At 36.8% G+C, this 26,527-nt stretch overlaps 1 protein-coding gene and 1 long non-coding RNA gene across 3 annotated transcripts in view; one reads left to right on the plus strand and one right to left on the minus strand.

Annotated features, from left to right (window-relative positions):
* Positions 1-20,361, minus strand: part of LOC120316563 — a 43,736-nt gene extending 23,375 nt beyond the window's left edge. The window contains exons 1-3 of the long non-coding RNA XR_005558999.1: positions 19,729-20,361; positions 3,756-3,865; positions 1,981-2,015 (exon numbers count right to left, since the gene is read on the minus strand). This is a non-coding gene — a long non-coding RNA (uncharacterized LOC120316563). The remainder of the gene's footprint in view (positions 1-1,980; positions 2,016-3,755; positions 3,866-19,728) is intronic.
* The window catches only part of KANK1 (KN motif and ankyrin repeat domains 1), a 145,732-nt gene that overhangs the window by 84,385 nt on the left and 34,820 nt on the right, over positions 1-26,527 (plus strand). For both annotated transcript variants that reach the window (XM_039362299.1, XM_039362300.1), the window contains one exon: positions 3,505-3,619. In XM_039362299.1, coding sequence (XP_039218233.1) covers positions 3,580-3,619 — 40 coding nt within the window. In that variant the 5' untranslated portion in view covers positions 3,505-3,579. The remainder of the gene's footprint in view (positions 1-3,504; positions 3,620-26,527) is intronic.

The raw sequence follows: 26,527 nt of genomic DNA on the forward strand, positions 1-26,527 counted from the left end.
ATTGATAGTGTTATCTAGTTTGCGTAATGAAATGTCTGCAAGAAAACAACCAAGGGCAGAGAGCAGCATGGACCTCTTATATATTATAATTAAGCTGAGATCATCCTGATATAAAGGCAGCCTCTGACATGTAGCATCCCATTTTGATATGGGACACTTTATTAAAAATTGTTATTCATATCAGAACATGAATAAGCATAGGAGTGCATACACACATTTATGCCATTGTGAAATGTGCTATGTAATCAACAAACAGTAAAAACTTGGGTTGTGAGATTCTTTAGTTTAAACAATTGTCCTTACCTTTAGGAAAGCCCTTAAGACCTGGCTTTTACCCCTGGCATTGGGGACTTGACTGAATGGGGAGTCTGCTCTATGGTTGTTTTGCCATGTGCTTAGTAGCCATTTTATATTTTATCTTTTGTGTTTATATATTGTCTGATTATTTTATGTGTTGTTTTTAAATTTATTATCTGTTTTGGTTGTACCCAGAGTCAAATGGGCAGCGTTATAAATCTTGACATAAATAAAAATAAATAAATTGTATTTTGTCCATTTCACAGTGAAAAGTTTCAGAGAAATTCCAAGTTCTTGCCCATGATTGAACAGCACTTAACCCAGTGTTTCTCAACCTTGACCATTTTAAGGCATGTGGACTTCAACTCTCAGAATTCCACAGCCAGCAATGCTGGCTGTGGAATTCTAGGAGTTGAAGTCCACATGCCTTAAAATGGTCAAGGTTGAGAAACACTGACTTAACAAACTTAAATTTGAACTATTTTACCAATCTTAAATTTAAATAAACTATTTTAACAAAATAAAAGGGTTAGAAGGGACCTTGGAGGTCTTCTAATCTAGTCCATCCCTCTGTTCAAGCAGGAAATCCTATACCATTTCAGACAAATGTTTGTCCAATCTCTTTTTAAAAACCTCCAGTGTTGCAGTATCCACCACTTCTGAAGGCAAGTCATTCCATTGATTAATTGTTGTAACTGTCAGGAAATTTCTCCTTTGTTCTAGTTCTAGGTTGGTTCTCTCCTTGATTAGTTTCCATCCATTGCTTTTTGTTCTGCCGTCAAGTACTTTGGAGAGTAGGTTTGACACCCCTTTTATTCATGGCAACCCCAGATATTGGAGCACTGCTATGATATCACCCCGGTCTTGTTTTTCATTAAACTAGAATCACTTAAATATGAACCAGCGGTGAGCTGCAGCAGCCAAAAAAGCCAACGCAGTCCTAAGCTGCATTAACAAAAGCATAGAATCAAAATCACATGAAGTATTAATAGTACTTTATAATGCCTTGGTAAGACCAAACTTGGAATATTACATCCAGTTTTGGTTACCATACTGTAAAAAAAAGAAGTTGAGACTCTAAAAAGACTGCAGAGAAAAGCAACAAAGATGATTAGGGGAACTGGAGGCTAAAACATGGTTTTAGGAATTGGCTATTCTCCACTAGGATTCCCAAGTTCCCCCTCGCAGTTACTACTATTGAATCAGATACCACCTATTCTATACCTGTGCATTTGGTTTTCCTTCCATAAATGTAGAACCTTACTTTTATCACCATTGAATTTCATTTTGTTAGATAGAGCACAGTGTTCAAATTTGTTAGGATACTTCTGTATCTTGAGCCTATCTTCTGGAGTGTTGGCTATTCGTTCCAGTTTCATGTCATCTGTAAATTTGACACCCTTCTATCCCCTGGTCTAAATCATCGATGAAGATATTGAAGAATACTTGGCTGAAGACAGAGCATTGGGGTACCCCACTGTATACTTCCCTCCACGTAGATGCAGTTCCATTAAGACTACACATTGAATGTGGTTGGTCAGCCAATTATAAATCCATCTGGTGGTGATGCTGTCTTGCCTTTTTCTATCTTATCAAATAGGAGGTTTGTGGTCTACTTTATCAAATGCCTTACTGAAGTCCAAGTAAATTATATCCATAGCATTTCTCTGGAACAGCCCTTACCTGTTCTTGCATTTGCCTAGAAGTCTTCCAGAACCCTGTAATTTCAAAGTGTGACTCAATTAAAACTCAAGATTGATAAGGATACAAAGCCTAAAGGATTGCCCTAAAATCACTCCATTTTTAGCTCATCTGTTTCTAATAAGATCGATTTTGCATATATTATGCATATAAGATTGATTATGCATATATTTCTGAATATATTTCTAGAATAACAGCTCAGTGTTGCTTCACAATAATATGGATTGTATTTTGGCAGTTCTGCTCTTTTTAATAATTTAATCGATATTCAGTTTCATCTATTTTCTGCTAGACTGAGTGTTATAACAAGCTCTAATGAGTGTTAATAACCAATAAAAGTAAAATACTGTATCATTTTAGTATAATAATATTCCAGAGATTGTGCTAAGGAAGAATAAGATGATGAGTTTTGTAACTTTAATTGTACTTGTTTCCTTTTATTGTGCTATGTATTTGTTTTATTATTTTCTTTCCTTTAAAAATTCTCATTGTTGCATGGATTAAAAGAACTATGTAATTTGTGTAGTTAAAGCTTCCTCCCATACACTCAGTGACTTGCTGGTTTTGTATCCAATGAAAAATATGGACTGGATTTATTGTTAACTAATAATAGTTAACAGTAAAATGGTTGAATGGTAAATGAGCTCTGTAGTGTTTAAGGTACTGATCTAGAAACCAGGAAGCTGGGAATTCTAGTCTTGCCTCAGGACTAGATGGATGATTTTGAGCCAGTCACTCTCTCTCACCCAACCCAACTCATAGGCTTTGTTGTTATGTGGAAAATAGGAGGAGGAAGTAGTATTAGGTATTTTTGCCACTTGAGTTACTTATAAAGAAATAAAGGCAAGACTAAAGAAAAAGATCTAAATAAATATTCTCCTATAGGTATGTTAATTCTTAAGTGAATAACCAGAAATATTCTTGCGTTAGCAACCAAATGAAAGATATATGTCACTTGAAATTGACAAAAACCAATGATTATGGTGTGAAGTACGTTAATTAAGGTTTAGTTTTAAGCTACTAGAAGTAGCAGTCTCATTAACATACTTAAGCACAATATTTGGAAACCAAGCCTCTGCAATCATTTATAGGAAGACCAGTGGCTAATAGTGTGATCTGTGTGTGGGTAACCTAATGAGATTCTTTAATATAGGTAAACATAATGTGCAATTAAGTACAGTAGATAAGTAGATTCATAGCATGTCTGGTGCAGGTTTGCTTCTGTTCACTAAAAGACACGTAGGATATACTGATATTGTAAGTGTTTATGCAGACAGTCTAAACTTCTGCATGTGGTGGTCCAGCTCATGCTTCATTGTAAGAATCACGTTAATTGCCATGGCATGATGGTAGCATATTTAAATAAAGGAACTCCTGCTGTTCTTTGTTTCTACTTTATAATCTTTCAGGTTTGACTATAGGATGGCAGACTATATTTGGGGGATGTTATTAAGAATTTTTTTAAAAAAATACAATGTTATAATTATTTCTCTTTCTTTGTTTCAGGTTGCATGCCTTGGACTTGATGCTTGATTTGCATGACTCCTAATAATCAGGTGCTGGATTTGCCAGTGAGCAAACATGGCCCACCACTCAGTGAATATTAATGGCAGTTTTACAGGTAACGTTTTGCCTTAGTTGTAAGCAGTCCTTCTTTTAGATGGGAAACTGAGCCTAATCTTTTCTAAATTCTATAAATTGATCTGAGCCTGTGTGTGTATCCTTCAGTTTTGGAAATGTTAACACAAAACCCCTACCTTGAAATTCCCATTTTAATAATGTCTGTGCTTGTGTGGCCCTTGCATGGTAACTGGTTCATATTAATCCAGGGTGCAAAATGCATTCTTGATGTCTGCAGTTTTCTGTTCTATAAAAAAAAGGGAGGTATTTCAGTCCATAGAGATATGAAACATATTTTCATTATGAGAACATTTATAGTTAGAAATATGTGGACAATGGAGTGCCTTTTATTCTTCCATGTTCTACTTGTCCTACAAAGGTGCTATTCAAAAGGCAACTGGGCTTTCTTCCTTTTTTTCTTGAAGATGTTTAAGATAAGATAAGATAATCTTTATTGTCATTTTTATACTGTGGGCACAATGGCACACATCAAAAATTAAATTTACCGTAAATGCCGGCGTACAAGGCGACCCGCGTATAAGACGACCCCCGTCTTTATAGCCGGGCTGCATTCCTAGAACGTCGTCTTATACGCCGGAAACTACCAGTATTTCCGGCGTATAAGACGACTTGGCGTATAAGACGACCCCCGTCTTTGGCGCCGATTTCAGCACTCGTGGAAGTCGCCTTATACGCCGGCATTTACGGTAGTTGCCCGCTCTCAAAGTGAAACACATACATGACACACACTTAAACATACTATGAACAACATATCAAGGAAAAGAAAAAAGAAAAAAACCCCAAGAAAATCCCTTTGCCTTTTTAATAGCACCTTTGGGATAACCATGACCTGGGTGATTGAGAATCTCCATAGATACTTGTCCCATATTTGAAAGAATTAAAGGAAATAGCTTTGTCCACCTAAATTGAAGAATAATAGGCAAGTTAATCATAGTCAAACTAAGGATTGTACCTTTAGAATGTTCCTTAAGTTGCAAACATGTCCCCACTTATATTCATCATTGTGAGTAGATCTTACAGGAAGACCATCTGTGTTGACTTGCTTCCAGAACCATCTCAACTAATTTCATTCCCCCTACCTACCCCCTAACTCTTGCATCCCTTTTTTAATTAACAGCTAAACATACTTGTCTTCTCTTTTTCTCTATTCCTTTATATGTTGATATAGTTTTCCTTAAATCAGAACTGCTGGCAAGCCCAGCAGCATGTGTTTTTATAGTCCCTAAAACCTTTAGGCTCTGTTTATAAGTGACAAACAATTACATTGGTTGGGTGCGGCCAGTGAATCCTTAATGGTGGCCACCATTAAATATCAAGTTGATAGTTAATTATGCCTATGTAAATCTTGAGGAAGCAAAACAAGAAATGTATGTGGTTTAAGTGAGAGATGAGGAAATGATTAGCACATAGAACAGTGTTTTTTTAAACTTGTCAACTTTATGATATGTGGAATTCAACCACAGAATCCACCAGTCACCATTTCAAATCTTCATTTAAAGAGGACTGGCCATTCTCTATAGAAAACCAGAATGTCTAAAACACACCATTAGCTCAAAAATTGGTCTCGTATGTTCCTTATAGTAGTGTGCTAATTAATTGTTGAGATAATGTATACCTGTTTACATTCATTTTATGCATGCTGCTATATAGAACATTACACTTAAAATGACAGTATTGCCTTGTTTCACCAGCACTTGTGCCTGTACAATTACATTTGCATAGTTGTGCAAAACATTAAGGACAAAGCATTTTGACTTTATTCTCTCTTTATCCAAAGGATAACATTTCTGCCAGCCCTATTCAATTTGGTGTTGTTAGAAACCTTTTTGTTACTCTGTTCTCCTTTCCATTGATGACATCAGTTTTTTAAGAAGCTACAATTTCTCTTTGGTATATATTTGCATATGTTTAGAAGGCCAGGAAACAAAATCTATGACTTCTCAACTCAGAATCTTATTGATCTGTTAAGAATTCCATATTCAACTTTCATCATACCTGATAATAAATCCTTTTAGTAGTTAATGATAGGAATTGCAATCCTAATGTGCATGTTATTAAGTTGAGGAGTTACTTAGTCTCAGTAATCAAACTTCATTTACATACTGTACTTTTACTTCACTCTTTGAAAATAACTGTGTGGTTTTAAGCCTGTCACTTCATAGGAAGGACATCTAGGTAGAGTCCCTGATAATTAAAGGGAGGAAACTATTTCAGGTAATATGGCCTCAAACTATTTGAAAATGTAAAAAGCAGGCCTTGAATTTAGCTCAGACTTACATGGGTCCCATAATCCAGAAAGGGACATAATATTTTTTGGTGCTGTATGATCTTATCCAGGAAATCCAATTACATAATTATTTTTTCCTGCAGTATTTATATATGCATTGTTTTGTCCTAGTTCCTTTGTTTATAAATATTTGTAACTGACTTACTATTGGGATTGATTTAAGCTAGTTCAGTAAAAAAACGGAAAACTAAATAAAACCTTTAAGAATCCTAAGGTCTTTGCCATCTGGATAGAAAGCAATTTATAAATCAAATAAATAACAAGTTAAGTAAATAATCTTCTTTAGGATTTAAGTATAAGATGTTAAAATAATTTGAAGGATCACAGAATTCAAATTTTGTTCAAAAAGGTTTAAATTTTACAATGATAGAAGTTGCTTTAAGTGTTGGCACTCATCAGAAGGATGAGAATCTTAAGAGAAGCAGTCTTTCTTTTGGGAGCAAAATTGTGCATGGAATTTGTGGGTATAAATTTGTGGTATAAAATGTGTTTCTTTACTGTCCAGTAATAAAGAAACTCTCTTGCAATCATTCACTTACTAGTAAGAAAAGAAAATTCTTCTGTTTAAAGGGTAAATGTGATTTCAATATATGCATAAATTTTGTGCTTGCATTTTGCATAGTTATCATGTATTTTTTTTGTCCAATCAAAGTTTTTTAAAATGTAGATATAGTGTAAGTGCTTTGTAAACACGGCTAATATAAATATTGCTTTACATGTATAGCCTATCATGATTTAATGTTTCATCTAGCATTTCAACCACAGTTAGCTTGTCTCAATCTGATTGACTTTTGTGTAAAACTGAAGCAGAAATTTTTAACTCTGCTACAGTTAGCTTCTTTTTCTTTCTTTCTCCTGTGAAACTCTGCTTTGCTATAGACAAGTATATTATAACTAAGGAATTAAGTGGTCTGTCCAAGTTTCTAGGCCTGTGTATAATTCAAATTAGCCCATTACTCACTGGGAGTATCTTAAAGTTCCTAGATGAAAAGTTTCACATCATGCTTTGCTTAGGGACTGTTGAGACTTGTTTTATTCTGTACACCCTTAAGTCCTTAGTTCAAACGTGTTGAGCTTAGTTTTCATATGCCTGTTTGTCTAAATCTTGAGAATTTCATAATAGCATTGGTTTCCCTACACATCTGTTATTATATCTCTCAGCCGGGTAAAGGAGTCTGGTCTTGTAATAATAATAATTGGGCGTTGAGAGCTTTGAAACAGGTTTCTTAATTGCTTTGTGATCAAGGAGTGGAAAGTCAAGCTAAAGAGGTGAAGGCTTCCCTCAGAATCCATTAAGGTGTAGAAAATGACCAGAATGTTTGCTTATCGATTTCATTGCTGGAATATGTGCTGATTTCAGAATTTGGTAGTCTTAATACAAACATCTAGATATAAGTTTATTTGAAGGAACATTCCCATATTATGCAGCTAATGGTGAGTGCTGAATCTTTAATTGCATGTTTGAAGTGGTGTTGTTATTTTTGTGCATGTTTGTAAGGAATACTGATGGGAATCTGCTGGTTAACAGTTCTGTGTGATTTTTCATCTCTGTGAAATCACTGTAAAAATATAAAATATTTTTATGTGTCCGTTGAACACTATAAGACAGCATGTGTAAACATCAAAAGCATAATTGGTCAAGAAAGCTTAAAATGAGATGCTCTCTCTATATGTTTTATGAGGTTTGCTGTGATTTCATATGCTACCTGAATATATTTGAAAATGGCTATGTCATTTTTCAGCTTGGCTGTTAATCTGTAAATATTTTTTTGTTTTCTATAAAGCTGTTGATTAATAAATTGTATAAACAATGATTTGGCTCTGTTTTAAACAATATTAAAGAATCTTTGCCTATGTTACATATGACGTCATTAACACAATGAACCACCTATTCAACTGAATGACACTTGCTAATAGTAAAGAAATGAGAAATTCTATTATCTTGAGTATTTAAATTCTGTGTGAACATACAATCTAATTCTAGTTGGACTTTGGATTTTATAACATAACATAAAATGAAGTATATTTCAGTCACTTCCATCTTGTAAGCAATTTAGTTCTATTCGTTGTTCCTTCTATTTCAGTTTTCTGCTTCCAACGCAAAGTACATTTAAAAGAATTGCTTCTCACTTTTGATCTGTGGGGAGAGAGTGGAGCAGGCAGAAGAATGTTCGGAGTAGATTTACTTGAAAGGGTACAGATCAGAATTTCATCACTTCTTTCGTGTGTGTGTGTGTGTGTGTGTGTGTGTGTGTGTGTGTGTGTGTGTGTGATTCTAAAAGTCATCAGCATAGCCTGAAAGAGATATATTTGATCCAGTGCTATCAGATAACTTTTGTGTAGCTCCAAAAGTTTTTCCTTGTTGAGGTCCTGGTAGGAAGGCAATTTCAGGGCATCCTTGAGAAGGCAGATTAATGGGACCATTTTCAAGAGGGATTCAGGCCTGGCAGGATCTAGGCAAAGGAATTCACCCCTTTTGCTCCTCTTAACCCTCTCGGCTGCCACCGATTCCATTGATCATGGCATCCTGAACAATCTTTGGGAATCAAGGGTTCGTAGTACTGTGCTTCCATTCCTTCCTAGCGGATGATTTTGGTGGTGTTCAGAAGTGAAGGGAGACCAGGAACCTTTCACAGTGGGGTTTGATATTCTTCTCATAACTTTTAAACATTTAGCTGAAGCCACTAGAAAAAGACCATCTGTTAATTTGAAGTGACTCTATTCTATATTATAACCCTGGGCTCATCCAGTGATGTGGTTGACATTTCGCCTTAGTGCTGAAATCCATGCAACCTGAATGGGGAGGAACAGGCTGTCGCTGAAGCCAAGCAAATTGAAGTTGCTGCTCATTCAATACAGTTCCATCTTGCATTTTTGCTGAAAATAGAGAAAAGCTATGACTTATGAATTTGATGATTGAAAAAGAACTAAACAAGGGGTCGAAGAAACGTTTTAATATTAATTTGGTTAATTCCTATTGCAAAGAAGCTAGAAGTCACTTATTTTTCTTAACTTTTGTCATTCATTTTTTTTCTGTTTTTTTTTTGCACATTCTCTTTTTATTTCTTCTTTTTTTTTTTCTTTTATACCTTTGCTTCTTATACCTTTTATGGCTTGGAAAAAATATTTAATAAAAAATATTTTTAAAACAGCAATGTTCTATGTTGCTCAGTCTCTGTCCCCGGGGGACCAGGCCCAAGATTTGGGAGATTTTCTGCATTACTGTCCCTCCCACATGCAGTGGGAGGGACAGTAATGTAGGTTCTCATCATCGCCCTGAATGTGCTTTACATGGATTGCCCAAAAACATTTGAAACTTGCACTAAATGCCATGAGTACATAATCCCTGTACTGCAAGCCTTGCTTTGGCTGCCAGTAGGTTTCCAGTGCTGCTTTTAATTTGTAAAGCTGTATATGGCTTGGCACCAAAATCCCCATAGTTCTCCATTGCTTTTTATCAGCGGGGTGGGGTGGAGTTAAGGCCAACAAAAGTTGTTTCTTTCTATAGCCCCCATATTATGGAACAACCTTTCCCTGCAATGTGATTAGCTGAATATTGCTGGCCTTCTAGAATCAAGTTAAGCGCGCCCTTTTCTAAAGGGCTTTTTAAATTAGTTCAGCGAACAATAATGTTTATTGCTGTAATTAGGTTGCTGGTTTTAATTTCTGTATCTGAATTGCATTCGTTATTATACTGTGGACTTTTTTTGTTTTCTGTACACCACCGAAAGTTATATGATTGCACCGATTGAGAATTCTAATATATACATAATGGAATTCTAATATATAACTTTTAATTGCAAGTGAGATATCATTTTTTAAAATGCTGCGTAAAGTGTTCGTCATTTACTGTGTTAAATTTTCTGCCTCATGATTTTATTTCTACTACCCCCGAGTCTATTTCTGCTACCTTATTCTTCCCACTACTGTACTGAACATTAGTGAATACTGAACACTGGAAATTAGACTAAATTACTGCTGAGACCCTTCCAACTCTATGATTTTATGATAATTGTCTATTTAAACCTTTGTTTCCCAACCTGATATCTCTGAATGTGTTGGACTGTAACTCTAGTAATTTTTAGGTAGCGGTAGTCACGGATGATGGACTTAATGGCTCATCACCTCTAGAGGTAAAAAAGCTGTATGGAAAGCTTGAAGTTTCCCCCTTTCCCTTTCTGATAGCAGGAATAGTGTGCTACAAATGGAGACGTTGCTGTCTGAGAGCATCTTTTGGGGATGTGGAAAAAGAATGGAGGCATAAGAGAAATCATGCACGCTTGGTTCTCCCTGGCTTATATCTCCCAAAGAAAGCAAATAGATAGGGAGCATTTGAAATAATGTTGAATTCTGAACTTCTTCAATATTGTATGAATTATTCTATAATTGTTGATTCATTTACCTAATCATCTTTCATCTTAATCACTTTATAGTTATGAAGAGTGTTTATATTTCAATTTTATATAATCAAATGTTTTCAATTTCTTTCCGGGGATTCATTTTCCCCCTTTTTAAGTTATCCTCATGATTTTTAGTTCTGAAATTGTATTATATTGCAATACAATAGATGTAGGTAATATTTTTGTTTTGTTAATTAATTGAAGTAGTTTAACATAATGATATTTTTAAAAAATCCTGTATACTTTTGCAGAGAAGATTCTTATTAACACCTTAAACTTAGAAACACCTCAAATGGTGGATCTAGTTGAAAAATGAAGTCTTGCATGAAATACTATTAGTAGAGATTAAACCTATATGTTTTGCCCCACCATTTTAATTTCAATAATGTTTTTAGAATTTCTAATCATCCAGCAGAAACTTCTAAAGCTGACTAAAAAAAAGAGGGAGAAAAGGATCACTCTTATCACATACCCTGATATTTGGATATTAATTTAATCAGGGAGAGAACATAAAAGGATCACTCTTATCACATACCCTGATATTTGGATATTAATTTAATCAGGGAGAGAACATACTATTCATCGTTATTTATAGACTTAATAAATTATACCAAAACAAATATAAGACAAAGTAAATTAAAATTTCCTTCTGAAGTGTTCAAGAAATCACATCACAAGTTTTCTCAGCATTTAAAGAAATTATAGTAAGTTGAATCTTGTCTATTTTGGCAAGAATGTCAATTAGAGATATTACTAGCTTAGAAGTTTACCTTTATTATTATGTAATAGCAATAGCACTTAGATTTATATACCACTTCACAGTATTTTACAACCCTCTCTAAGTGGTTTACAGAGTCAGAATAGTGCCCCCAACAATCTGGATCCTCATTTTACTGACCTTGGAAGGATGGAAGGCTAAGTCAACTTTGAGCAGGTGAGGATCAAACCCCTGGCAGTCAGCAGAATTAGCCTGCAATACTGCATTCTAACCACTGATAAACCTCTTTATCAGTGTATTTCCCCAAGGGAGAATCGGTGACTATATACCTACACAGATCTTATCCAGGTCTACTCACAGTAGTCTTTACATGAGCAGTTGCCTGTGTCTTTAACTTTTTTGTCTTTGTTTGGCTTTATTTTAATTCTCAGCAATGACCCAATTCTGTCTTCCTCCCAATCACTATGATATTGGACAGAAATCAGGATCTCTTGCAGTACCTTACCAATGTCCTTTGTAGCTTCCCTTTTTTTTCTGTGCAGTTTCAAAATCTTACTTTTTCTTCTTAGCAAATTTATACCGAAAATTATTGCTCCAGGTGTTTTGTATGGCGATGCCATATGCATTGTTAGAGACTGACAGGCCATGTTGCTTTTCCCATTGTAATACACTCATTTTAGCAATACGTTTTACCATTTGATTTGCTCTATCCCAGAATGTTTCATTTCATTGTTCATTGTTTTGTGTTTCATTTAACTTCTGCTCACAGTCATGCTAAGCCACAATTATTTAACTGTGGCTTTTGAATAATCTTGTGGGGTGGAGTTTTCACTCAGTTATAAATCATGATATATAGTTGTTGGGTTGACATGATATATAGTTGTTTGGTTCAAATGTAAACTAAATTACATTATAGCTTTTTGCTTGTGTGAATCAGGTCTTTGGGTGCTGAGTATTGTGGACATTATAAAAATCTGGTAATAGTAGAGAATATTTGCTTCTTGGAAGCGATTGTGGGGAATTGGAGTCAATTTCTTTGCTATGTTAGTTGATCTGAACACTCATCAGGAGATTTTGAAGATAATTACGTCTGTTCAGTAATAGTTACTAGAAACTTGATTAAGTCATTTGACCATCTCAAATATATAAAACTATTACAAGTATACAAATAGATATAAAGAAAATTGGACATGTTCATCATAAACCATCACCCCCATGATTAACCCAATCTGATCTAAATATCCACTCCTCTTCGAAATAGCCTTTGAAATAAAGAGCGCAGTTTTATTAATCATATGTAGGTTTGTTTCCTGCAAAAAGTAAGACCGTTTCTCCTATGTTTCCCAATATTTTTTAGTTTCTAAGTAAGAATCTAAGTAAGCAGCCTTTTCTGCAGAAGTATAATTTGCAGTAAAAAAGGATACCGGTATGTCCAAAATCTTCAGTGGCTGGTGCTGCACAAATGCAAAGTCTACCTTCAAACAGAATGCCATGAAACTTTCCATGTCTTACCATGGAGTCCAGTTAGTTGAATCAATCTTTAGAAAAAGCTCTTCTGAGATGTTGAGACATGTAAGTTGCTAAGTGTTTTTCTAATTGGCACACTGATTTGTATTGAGCCAGCCACTTCAAAGACTTAACATATTTAAGTGCTGCAATATAATCTTGGGCAACCACATCAATGACTGTTTGAAAACTTCCTTGGCCTTTAGATCTCATAGAATTGGGAATTGGATGGAAAATCCATATTGTGAGATGACATTTGAAATTGGGCAATCCAAGAGTGAGGTTATATGTTATGGAGCCTCTCTTCAGAACACAGTTTGGGTAGTCTTAACTGGGTCCATAGATAGGAACATTAGCCAGTAATTAAATACTTTAATTACTAAATGGCTTTGTATAGAGGTATACCCAACTTTGCCTTTACTGTTGGGGGGTGGTGTAGACTTATCCATCCTAAGATACATTTCAAAATAGTAGATTGTATCTGTTGCAATAAGGGGGGAAATTATATATCCCCACAGTTCTGTGCCATATATGACCATTGGAACTATTTTGAAGTTACATATATTTATTATTGGAATTAGAGAATTATTTAGTTACGATTGACGAACTGCCTTAGGTTGGCACAGGCTATAGCTCTTAAAGAATTCCTCTTAAATTGTGGCCAAGAACTTGTTTCTGTAAAAACAAGTCCTAAGTATAGATAGAACTTCAGTTGTTCTAAGTATAGAACAACTACCTTAGCTCTGTCTGGACTTATTGATGTTTGGGTAATTGAATGCACAGCATATACTAAACTGTGCAGTAGTCTTATCATCCCTACATCAATACCATGTTGTCTGTATGAAGCAGAATGTTTACATATTTTTAACTTTTGGCATATGTGTATTGGTAGAACGAAGGAACTTTGGGATAGTAGGAACCCTGGTGGTGCAGTGGTTAGAATGCAGTACTGCAGGCTAAGTCTGCTCAGAGCCTAGAATTCAATCCTGATGGGGCTTGGGACTCAAGGTTGACTCAATCTCCCATCCTTTTAAGATCAGTAAAATGAGGACCCAGATTGTCGGAGGCAATATGCTAACATTGTAAACCACTCATAGTGCTGTGAAGCACTATGAAGCGATACATAAGTCTAAGTGCTATTGCTATATTAATATGCATAGTAAACAAAATGGAAGTCAATATACATCTTTGTCTCAGTACCTTTGTTGTTAGTACACTAATTTTTCGTGTTAGGGAACTGTGCGTTCCTGTGTATGCCTTAACCATGAGTTTGAGTATAGTGCTCAAGAGTAAAAGCTCTTTCTAGTTGCCCACATAGTGTTACAGTGGCTATATGTTTTGGTAAACTTTGGAATTTATCAGAATTAACAATAACAGAGTTGAAAGGGACCTTGAAGGTAATTCAATCTCTGTTTAAGATTGTGAAGGCCAAATATTTATGTTTTAAGACTGCCACTCAACATTTAAACAATTTACTGCCCCAAATATTTGGCTGATTCAGTTTTTCGTTTATTTTATTTATATTTCCTATTTCTAAACTAGCTATCTCCCTCAGAGTTTTGTTTCATTTTGTGGGCTATTCAGATGGCTCCTCTGTTTCCTCCACAAATTCAATAACTGACACACCAACAGCCCCTAGGGTTTAGTTAAGTCACTGTTTTTACAAGCTGATTTAGATAAGGATATACAATATATGTATAGAAGCAGACTTTGTCCCATATAAAACAAACATTTTGCTGGATTTATAACTTCTGAACTATGCATATTATGTATTTATTATTTTATGAATGACTTTCTAGCCAATCTTTCCTCAAACACAATCCTTCCCCCATAACAATAAAACAAATGAAATAACATTACTTTAAAAATCTCTAAAGTACAGTTTGAACTTTTCCAGAATATAAGCTTAGAGTCTCTGAAAATCACAGAAAAACTGTTGTCCTGAAATTGTTTCCTGCAATGTGAATTTCTACTCCATTTAAAGAGGCAGACAAACCAATACATTAAATTTAAAAGACTGTTCAATAATAATATCCCTGAAGCTAATTATGTGGCATTTAATTACTGACAGCAAGCAAAGCGCTGATGAAAGTAAATTAGTTGCTTCTTTTCTAACCATGAGGTTCATTGAAGAGATTTAGAGAAGAACTTCCTCAGATGGCCACTTTCTTCCATGGGGTGGCTATATGAATTTGGCAAAATTGTTTGCTTAAACTTTTTGAACTTGGGTCAAGTGAAGGCAGCTTATGAACATATGAAAAAGCATCTAGGAAAATGTGAGTATTCCTAAAAGTGTACCTACATCATACTGTACTCTACATGGGACTACCCTTGAAGAGTATCTGGACAATATAGCTGGTTCAGAATGCAGCTGTGCAGCACCGTTTGCAGAATGGGACTTTTGGCGGGCTCAGCAGGGCAGAGATAGCCTGGACAATTCCTATTGGCTTTTGAAAGCCAATAGAATTAGACTCTATTCAAGAGAGTCTATTCTATTGGCTTTCAAAAGCCAACAGAATAAAAGGGAGTAGCACAGCTAAGGAAAAGGGGGAAAAAATGGCGGACTGCGTTGTTTGGCGACCCCCGTGAAATGGTCGTTCGACCCCAAATGGGGTCCCAACCCACAGGTTGAGAACCACTGGGTTAAAGTCAGGAAATGTACGTTATAGATTCCATCGGCTAAAGAATTTTAATTGGCAGGGTCTAGGAAAAGAGCCTCCTCTGCTCTTGCCCCCACTGTATGGAATACCTTGCCCCCAAAGGTGAGGTTGTCCACCAGTCTTTTGGCCCTTGGTGGTCAAAGAGTGGTATACAATCCTATGGTTGGCTGATGGCTTGAGTGTGCTCCCTCTGCCTTTTTTTTTAAACTTTTTAACTTGTCTTTTTAACTCTGCTCTTGTTTTATTTTCACTCTGTTTTAATTTTGTTTTTAATTATATTTCTTTTATATGATTTTATTCTTTGCATATGTAAACCATCAAGAGTCACTTGGACAGTGACATGAGTGGTATCTAAAATTGAATAAATAAAAGACTTCTATGATGACGGTGGTGAAGAGCTGTCCTTAGCATTAAAATACTAAAGCAAACCTACAAGAGACGTCTAGTAAAATCTAAGGCATGTTATATTTTATATTGAGTTATATTTTAAGTCCATTCACTATCCTCTGGTGCATTTTTATGTCAGGCTGACAAATGGGCCATAGTGGATATAGAAGTTACTTCATAAATCCCATGAGGTATGTTATGTATTGAAAAACCCACACTGACATTAGTGAGTTGATTTCAAACATAAAAATTATGTGCAATATTTTCTTTTAATTCTTTCCAATTACTGAAAAAAGTGTCCCAATTTAAGAGATTATGCTTGCAGGAAATAAAAAAATATCATTTTCTTTAGGGAATAGGTTTCAAGTATTGATAAACTGGAGGGTTTCAAAATATTTCTTGCAATTTCATATTCCTGGATGTGAAATGAGTTATTCTCTGTTCCCCTTTTATGGGGCATTCTGCTGTTCCTTCTCATACCCCTTTGTATTTTCTTGCTGCTTATTTGATAACCCTGGGAGTAGGCGCTGAATTGCAAATATGTCATACACACCCTTTGGTTTGTAAGGATTCCAAAAGTATGTAGGTGTGTTAATTAATTTAACAGTGTCATTTTACAAAGCAAGGTGAGTGGATATCTTTTGATATTTTACTTGTGGATTTCTTTCTGTAGTAATAAAGGGACTACATATGTAGCTTATTTGAGAAATTATCGGCAGTAACTGTTACAGTCAGACATAAAAGAAATTTAAAACCAAATCAGATTTTCTTGATTTAAACCAGATTTTAAAAAAAAAACACGAATAAATCATATTGGTTCTTTGTAGCCTAGGCTTTAGAATTTAATATTTTCAGCTTTTTTGTTTGCTAAAAAAAATGTTAAAATTGTGATGAGTTATACAGCTACCAGATTTGTTAGGTATTCACTTGGAAATAATTTACACATTCAGAAAGATTGTATAATGACGCTAAAATGGAATTTCTGTTTCTTTAAATTATACTAAGCTACTACTCAGAGTAAACTCAACTACTGATTAGAGAAGATAAAAATTGCAGTTCAGAAAACCTGAAGGATTTTTGACATAACATAAAATATCCCTATGTTGTTGATATTAAATAATAATAATTCATGTGAGCACGATGCATGAAATAAAAAAGACTTTTGTTTGCACTTATTTTGTGCAGTTGAAATAATGTTTGGTTTCTTTTCTATCCACCCTTTGTTATTATTTTGATGAATATTAGTATTTCTTAGGTGATGCTAAGAATATATTGTTTTGATCTTAACATTCTAGATTTCTGAATAAGATTTTTCACAATTCATTCTGAATTGTAATAATAGGAAATTGTGTTTTGAAAAAAGGAAGACCCGGACAAGAATTTTAAATGGTAGCTGTTCTCTTACTTTTAAAAAAAAATTGTGGCACATTAATTTTGCTTCTAGGTGTGCGTTTTAGTTTTGCATATGAATAAGACAGAAAAATGAGAAAAAATAGTATGAATAACTTAGACTAACACCTGTAGACTGACAACAAAGATTGCACATTTGAAGCAGTTTGGAAGACTTAAGAATACTCCTTGCTCCTCATCTGTCACTGAATAATTCTCCAAGGGCACCTGAGGCATGGAACATGTTTGCGCAATTTATGGTTAGCGCAGCTGTAACTTTCCTGAGCCAGCTGATTTGATTAAAATTATCCATGTTTTGGTTCCGTCCTGTTTTGCCTGCTGCACTTGAAAAATGTACAAAAGTTGCAGTTGGTGCAAAACACAGCCACTAAGCACTAAATCTTGCAGATAGTAGGGAATTGTGTAATGCTTGTATTGAGAGTTTGTGCTGGTTGCCAGGTGCTTACTAGGCACAATTTGAGATATTGACGTTGCACAATTAAACCCACATTGGTTGATCTCAAAAAGCTAAGCCAAGTTGGACCCCATAATTGCTTGGATGGTGTTGGAGAGCAACCCTCGTAGTCAGGAGGGGGGGCTTAAGTGGGAAATTACTCTGCACTTGCTATGTAAACACAAGAGAGCAAAGTTCGGACTGCCCCCACCCCTTGAAATCGTTTGAATCCTATCTAGTCTTTCCCAGGCAAAAGCTACTACATAGTCCTCAACTTATGAGCACAGCTGAGCCCACAATTTCTGTTGCTAAGCAAGACAGTTGTTAAGTGAGTTTTATGTCATTTTACAGTCTTTCCTGCCACAGTTGTTAAGCGAATCACTGCAGTTATTAAGTTAGTGACACTGTTCTTAAGTGAATCTGGCTTCCTCATTGACTTTGCTTGTCAGAGGGTGGCAAAATGTGATCACATGACCTTGGGACACTGCAACCATCATAAATATGAACCAGTTGCTAAGCATCCAAATTTTGATCACATGATCACGGGGACGCTGCAACAGTGGTAAGTGTGAAAAAGGATCATCAGTTGCTTTTTTTCAGTGCCATTGTAACTTCGAATGGCCACTAAGCAAATAGTTGTTAGTCAAGTACCGTTAGTCTGGGGAGATCCTAGTAAAATAGAAATAGAACAAAGTAACTTGTTTGAACTCTACATACATGAGTTGGTTGTTCGCGCATGACAGATGGAAAGCTGCAATCGAGATTGGGAATTTAAAGGGAAAAAAATCATGGCATGGTCTTTTAAGTGTAACTGCTTAGACTCTAAATATCTTGAGGGACCCTCTTTCCCATGCTGAGCCTGTTTGAATGCTAGAATCTTGAGAGGAGATTCTTTTGAAGATATCCCTGCTGTCACCGAGTCATATATCTTGCATGGAGGAGAGAGCTTTTGGTGTGGTTTTCTAGCTATGAAATGTACTCTCTTAAGAACTGCAAATTTATAAGTACCGTATTTTCCGGGGTATAAGACGACTTTCTAAAGCATGCAAATTGTCTCCGAAGTCAGGGGTCATCTTATACACCGAATCGTCTTATACACCGGAAAATACGGTATTTTCCGGCATATAAGATGACTTTCTAACCATGTAAATCGTCTCTGAAGTCAGGGGTCGTCTTATATGTCGAGTCGTCTTATACGCTGGAAAATATGGTATGTACCTCTTTTGCTTGCCTTTAATTATCAATGGGTCTTAGTATTAATTTTAAACTTCTAATTTTTGGTATCTTGTTTTTTCAATTTGTAAATCACCTTGCGTATTCAATCTCTGTGAGTAGGCAGTCCTGTACTGAGCAGGGGGTTGGGTTAGATGACATTGGTGGTTCCTTCCAACTCTGTGACTAAGATTGTATGATTGTATGTAATAAATCCCAGGTGGAGAAACAATATTCTTATATGTTGCTCTGGAATTAAATCTTCATTTTTTAAAAAAGACTTTTTAAAATTAATTATTAAGGTGCTGAAAACTGGCAAACTGTAATCAGTAATTCTACATTAAGTCCATAAGAAGCAAGCAATAGTACTGTATGTACATTTGGATAATATGCTGTTATTTGCTTCTCCTATTTTTGCCTCTTGAAATTTTTTACTCTTAATTTAATGGAAATGATAGATTTCTTTCTTTCTTAATGATAATTGGCAAATGTTTCTCATTTGCAAGTGCCTTATTTTATGACTTTTTTTCTTTTCCTTTTTTCTTTCCTTTCTACATGGAACTGGTAAATATTTTATCACATTTAACTGATTAAAACCTAGGAAGACCATGCTTACCTGGCTTGGGTTCATTTATTTGATAGACTTATCAAGCTTGCAAGTCAAATCCTCTCTATGCTTAAATCTGCCTTCTTTAACTGCTGGAGCGGGAGGGCCTCGCAATTAGCTGGCTTTACAGGATCTTCCACTTTTGCTCAACCCATTATACCCCACCTCTGGCAGGCTGCCCTTTCGCTGGGTTCTCTTCATATTGCTTCTCCAAGGTGGCATCAAAGCCTTTACACATCTGTCTTTCTATCTTCTGCTTCCATGTAGGAATGACATTATTTTAGGAAAAGTGACAAACTGCCTCCTTCCCTCCATCCATCCAGGTTCATTTCAACTTCTTTCTTTCTTTCTTTTTCTTGCAGAGCAGATCTTCCTTTTTATGTTCAACAGTCGACAATTCCTTGTGCTAACTCAAAGCAGAGGCTTATGTTATCAGAAACAATTAAATTATTTGGTGTAAATAACTTACCTTAATATTTGTTTAAAATTACTCTTGGATCAGATTAGCTATAGAACTGAAGACAGTCTTGTTTATCCACAAAAGGCCAAGCTATGATAAAGCCATCTAATGGAAGATTCTTTGTTCTTTCTTGTCCCTTCTAACCCGTGACATATTTCTTGCAGAAAGGATTGCACCATGTGGTGTTACTCTTTAGAAGAGAAGAAAGCAGAACAAAATCTGGTCTCTCTACCTTGGAATAAAGTAAACGCAAACATTCCCTTGTCACATTGTTTTCTTGTGACTCATTTTCAACTTCTATATGACCTCAATTCTGCTTGCTTTGTTATATTTAGAGAAAACCTCTGCAATGCATCCTGATGGCTGCTTGAATTTCCACCGTACAAAAGGACTTACTTTCCCTTAGAGCCTTCTCTAGCTTCCTGCCTTGTTTCTCTTCTCCCTCCACAGAGAGTCTTGGGGTTCCTGTCCCTTAATGTTTTGCAAGAATATCAAGAGTTTTTTTAATAAGGATTCAGTACATCAGAAGAAGACTGAATGTGGGAATCAGTGCCCATTTTAATCTGAATGTTAAGTGAATTGACTTGCTGGTTTGAATCTGCATGTTAAGTGAACTGACTTGCTGTTAACCATTCTAGCCAGGTAACAAATTCAGGATTAACTTGCTATCCTTTCTTGAAATACATAATTTTTATCTGTGATCTTGGTTGCACAATTTGTGAACTGTTTTGTTGAGTTGTTCTAGAATATTTTTTCCTAGTTCTTATGTTTGCTCTGAACTACTGGCCTCTGCTATTCTTGTTTTAATATTTGTCTTGGGTGTTGTAGTTGAGAATTCATAGTTGGATGGAAAAGTGTTGTACTTCTTTACAGCAATATAAAAGAAGAGTGGGAAGAATGACCAATGACTTGTAACAACAACAAAGACTGGAAATAGACAGTTAAAATCTCCACTGTCTGGCCAGAAATATTAATCTAATGAACTGCTCACTAACCATGTTTTTTTTCTGCCTAACCAATTCCAGGAGGTGTTCTTAAGAACTGAAGCTAAAGGGCATGTGTGTCGCTGTTAACTTTGTAAACTAAATAAAATGAAGTTAATAAAAAGTGTAATTATAACTACTGCTGGTAAACCTCATGGACCTCTACTCACTGGCTCAGATGCTTACACTCTTTCTGCTTTTGGGAGAATCAGATCTTCCAGAAGTAGTGAAAAATAGTCTTTGTGAAAAAATAAATGCAGGTTGCTGTACTCATAGGGTTTTGACTACATCAGTAAACTGAACTGAACTGATTTTCTGGAGAGAAAAGAAACTTTACTAAGAACATTTTCAACATGAATAATTTCAAAAGAAACTTCTGGAAATATATTGCCTAGATTTTATGGGTTTGGCAGAAATTTATGTTGGTGGCTAAATGTCTTCTGCTTTTGAAAACCAGTGTAGTCTAGGATAATAGAGTTGGAAGGGGGTCTTTAAGCCATTGAATCCAACCCTTTATCAGAGCTGGAATCCAAACTGAAGTGTTCCCCATAGATCAGCAGTTCTCAACCTGTGGGTCGCGACCCCATTTGGGGTCGAACGACCATTTCACGGGGGTCTCCAAACAACGCAGTCCGCAGTCCTCCATTTTTTTCCCCTTTTCCTTAGCTGTGCTACTCCCTTTTATTCTATTGGCTTTTGAAAGCCAATAGAATAGACTCTCTTGAATAGAGTCTAATTCTATTGGCTTTCAAAAGCCAATAGGAAGTGTCCAGGCTGTCTCTGCCCTGCTGAGCCCGCCAAAAGTCCCATTCTGCAAACGGTGCTGCAAGTTGTCTGCAGCGAAGGCGAGCTGTCTGGAAGTTTCCACCCCTCCCTGCTGAGCAATTACTAAAAATGTAAGTAAAAGAGGGCCAGGGGTGGGAGGTGGAAGGCCGGCGGGCGCAGAGAGGGTTGCTGGCGCACGTGGGGCCCGGCGGGTGCCTTACCTACCTTGGGCTGGGTCAGTTGGTGGCCCAGCCGGTGGTCGCCCTATGCCGTCGCTGCCCCTTGCCAGCTACGCCTTGGTTGGCGCAGGGGGCGGCACCACACATGTGCAGTGCTCTCGGGCAGGGAAAGTCCTCGACTTATGACCAGTTGGGTAGTCCTCGACTTATGACCAATTGGGGAGTCGCGGCATTAAAAAGGTTGAGAACCACTGCCATAGATGTCTGTTGTTACTGTCACAGTAACAACAAGGTGTTGATCTCTCTGTTCTGTTATTGAGTTACTATTAGGAAGCTTTTTTCTAACACTTTTCTGACAAATCAAAATCTCTCTTTCTGCAACTGAAAGCACAGCACATTTTGCTTCTTAAGCTCTGGAACAATGGACAGTTGTTCCTGACATTTCTTTCTCTTGGTGTTATCTATCATATTCATCCTCAGTTATATTTTCAAATGGCTAAATATACCTAACTCCCTCAGTCTTTAAGGATTTAGCTTTTAGTTGTTTGATGTCTTTTGTTGCCTTTCTCTAAGCCTAGTCCAGTGTTTCTGGATAAAATTCATATACTATCACCACAGAATGAAATTAATATTTTTGCTTCCTGTGATTTGGAAGCTATACCTCTGTCGATGCAACTTTTTTCCCTATTTTTGCAGCCATTAACACCACAAATTCACATTCAGTGTCTTATCAACAACTATTCCAAAAATGTTTCATTAGTGGCTATTAAGTCATGGATCTTCATCACACAGTTTTGTTTCCCCTCCCCCCCAATTATTTTTAGCAGCTTTGGTTTTTAATCTAGTTATGTACTTACTTAATTGTCAGGCTCTCCATACTGAAATGGTTTTCTCATCAGACATCATGGGATAAATTGTCAAATGCTTGGCTGAAATTATATCTACAGCAATTCTACAATCCACTGTGGAAGGTACCTCATTAAGATACAAGTTAAGATTATTCTGGCTAGATATCTTTTGGACAAATCCACACTGACTTGGCAATTACTGCAATTGATCTGGCTCTGGAATATGAAACTCATTCAAAATAAATAGGCATTCCTTGAGCATGTTTCTGTCAGTCTCAAGTTTCAATACTGCTTTTGCTTTTCACAATTACCTAGTGATGTACTCTGTCTTGGAGATGACTGAGCCAAAATATGACTCTGGTGCTTCTGCTATTGCTTTGTTACCCACTCTTCTACCATTCTGTGATTAATTAATTAATTAAATTTTCCCAAGGTGTCACATGAGAAACTGGGGCTGTTGTGGAAGGCTGTTGTGGCCATTGCTCCTGTTATCTTTGCACAGTTGTAATATGCTACCTTTAAATTATATAGTAATAGAACTTAGACTTATATACTGCTTCATAGTGCATTATAACCCTCTCTAAGCAGTTTACAGAGTCAGCATATTGCCTCTAACCTTCTGGGTCATCATTTTACCAACCTTGGAAGGATGGAAAGCTGAGTCAACCTTGAGCCTGTGAAAACTGAACCGCCAAACTGCAAGCAGTCAGCAGAAATAGCCTGCAATACTGCATTCTAACCACTGCGCCACCATGGTTCATGGTTTATATCCTTTTTTTCCAGCTTAGCAACCTGTAACAGTATGAGTAATACAGTATCTAGAATTTCCAGCAGCATAGTCATCTGGGAATTGCAGCTAAAATGGACGAGCTAGCAAAAGTGGTGATTTCTTCCATTTGCATTTTTCCGATTTCTTTTTATGAAGAATACTGCTTGCTTGCTTACTTACTGCTTGAAAAATGTAGAGTATAACAGAAACACACTAGTCAATACCTGTCCTCAAGAAGAAACAGAATTGTCTCCTTTTCCAGGGTCTTTCAAGATACCTGTGATTATTGCTCCACCGTCCCTTTCAGTGCAGACTGTGGTCTGGTTGCTGCTGCTTCTTTTGGTTCATCATCCACGAGTCAGTATCTGAGTTTGCAATTCAGACTTAAGAGCAGTCAGAATTGGTGAGCAAATAGAAAGGGCTAAAGAATAAGATTTGAAATGCTCAAGACTCAGAATATCTTTTTAAACCCTGTCAGATGTAGTCTGCACTGGAAAAAAATGATTTAGTAAGAATAATGGAGGTGACTAATAAGTGGAGGAAAAAAGTTACAGGAAAACCCTTTCTTCCCTTTCATGGTCATTCATTTTTTCCAGTCCAGATCTGGGGAGCCAGAAGTCCCTTGAGTAGAGGAAAACAATCAAAACCTGGAAGATTCTTTGTTGATGAACTGCAATGTATAGTTCAGTGGTTTAACGTTTAGGGACATCTGGGAGTAGTATCCTTCTGATGCTATAAGTATATTCAGGGCAATTTCTTAATAAACGTTTTTCAAGATTTATTACTGTCCTGGTATCTCCCTTAGTATTGTCGTTCTTTGGTATCCATCCTGCAGATTCTAAATTAAGCGTTGATTCACAAATTAACAGCAACAATGGGCACAGTCAACAAGTGATGAAGCCAGACAAAAAGGAGAAAAATGTCCTCAGAACCAAGTCCTGGAGTGGTCACCTACAGGAGTGTGGGCACCTGTAGCATGACACATGGACCATTGTGGACCCCCGCAAGAATGGCCAGAGTTGGAGGCTTTTTCAGCTAGATTGGAGGAACTATTGACACAACTGTCATGGTCAGCTGAAACTCACTAGATCAGAGTTTCTCAACCTTAGCAACTTTAAGATGTGTGGATTTCAATTCCCAGAATTTCGGGGATAAAGAAGAATTACAGGAGGGTCATCAGCCTGAGGGGATTCAAGTGGAAGAGTTATAGGCAGTTGTCTAGCAACCAGAGGCAGTTATTACTGGCCTCAGAAGACAAATGTGTGGAGCTAACAGTTCCCTCCAGTGCAAGAGCCTGCCATGAAGAGAGGAGGGCTAAACAAAGGCACCTAGTAAGATTATTGGCCAAAAAGAATCCTGTCCTGCTAAAGGAACAAATTTGGGTCACGCCTCTCTTATATAAGGGGAGTTGTGTGTCTCACAGATCATTTGGTGACAACTCTTCACTGTGTTCCTCAGTTCCTTAGCCTGTCTTCTCAAGTAGTGACCCTTGACTCTTATACTACATTTGTTTGACCCAGTAACTTGCTCATTAGAAGTCCAGTAACTGCCTCTAATTTAAGCTGGTTGAATTTGTGTGGTATTTTGACCAGGAAGGAGGGACTGTGATTGTTAAATGTTTTTGCCATTAGAAGTCTGTTTAAAACCCCTTTTGTATCTTTTAGTAAAGATACAAAACTTACCTTTGTGCTTGTGATTTCCATGGGCCCAGACAGGATACCAACTGAATCTGGGCACCCTCTTGTACAACGAGAGGAGGTGGGTTGTGTCAGTTGGATAAATTCTACGTACTAACTGTTGTAAGAAAACAGAGCAAATAGGTAGCTGGGGGAGAGTAGGAGATTTCCTCTCTTTCTGAAAGAAAGGCCCAGGAGAAGCAATTAAAGATAACTACTTGAGAAGCGTTAAAGCAGGGGTCCCCAACCCCTGGTCTGTGGACCAGTACCAGGCCACAGAATGCCAGCAACCGTGGGATGCAGGAAGCACACAAAACTAGGCCCCCTCTAGTCCATGGAAAAACCTCCATGGAACCAGTCCCTGGTGCCAAAAGGTTGGGGACCTCTGCATTAAGGGATATTATAGTTAATGCTAGAGCCATTCTGCCCTTCTGTTTATAAAAACTTGTAAGGGATGAACACATGGAGTAAAGGCAGCTGTCATGCTCACAACAATGCTTGATTTTAATAATGTGTATTATTGTTTGTAAGAAAGTTAATGATTGATAATTGCTTGTAGATGGGAGCTTTAAGACAGCAAGGAGAGATTAAAGAAAGGTGAGAGATTTAAGAAAGTGTTCTAGAAAGGATCCAGAAGGTGGTCTGGACAGAATGTGAGGAGGAAGCAAGAAGCAAGTTTATGCTTTACATAGTCAGTGATAAGAAGGTTAAGAAATGTGATTCAGAGGGTTTAAAGTCAAATGATTGTCTATTGCACTTTGGTCTGGATTTGTCCTTAATAATGCATATGAAGGCATTCTAGCCAAAGGAACGAAAAACATGAACTTTGACAGGTTTCTGCTTCATGAAATTTAAGGTCTGATGAGGTATGTGCATTTGGAACTCTTGGCCACTGTAGGAGTCATTGGCAAGCTGTGTCAAATGTTTGACCTGAATTTCTTTTCCTTTTTCTTGGAGCCAAGGAAAGAAAAGAAAAAAATTGTGAAGAAGTTAGTTTGGTGTTTTGATTAAAGGCACTAGGCTAGAAACTGGAAAACCATGATTTCTAGTTCTGCTTCTGCTGCAACTGGGTGACTTTAGGCCAGTTATTATTTCCCATCCCTAAGAAGGAGACACTGGCAACCCACTTTTGAAAATGTTGCCAAGAAAACATCAGGGACTTATCCAATTGCTGGAGTCAAGTTTGACTCAAAAGCATAAGAAACATCAGGGGAGAAATCCCAGTTTCCTGCCCGTCTCATGGTTTGGGGGTTTTCGTTCCTTGGAAACAGTCCCAAAGCAATGTTTTTTCCAGTCTATTGAACATAAAATAGTGGGGAAAAAATTGCTTCCCCCAAAAAAGTGATTGCAATAAATAGGCTGGACTCTAAGCCCTTTTATCAGAATGAAGATCAGAGTTTCAAATGTTTTTGCAAATTTCTTTTCCTACAGCTGTTTCTGTTAGGAAACAGTGATTGCTCTTTTTGAGGAGATCTGGGCAACAGCTTGGAGAAGGAAGGGAGGCATGTTCTTTGCTTTCCTGGCTCCACTCTGCTATGCCCTGTTCCTTATCTACTATGCTGCCCCCAAGAGTACTTTACATTTCAGC

The sequence above is a fragment of the Crotalus tigris genome, unplaced genomic scaffold, assembly GCF_016545835.1.
Source record: "Crotalus tigris isolate CLP2741 ecotype Arizona unplaced genomic scaffold, ASM1654583v1 scf7180000019422.807890, whole genome shotgun sequence".
NCBI classification, from domain to species: domain Eukaryota; kingdom Metazoa; phylum Chordata; class Lepidosauria; order Squamata; family Viperidae; genus Crotalus; species Crotalus tigris.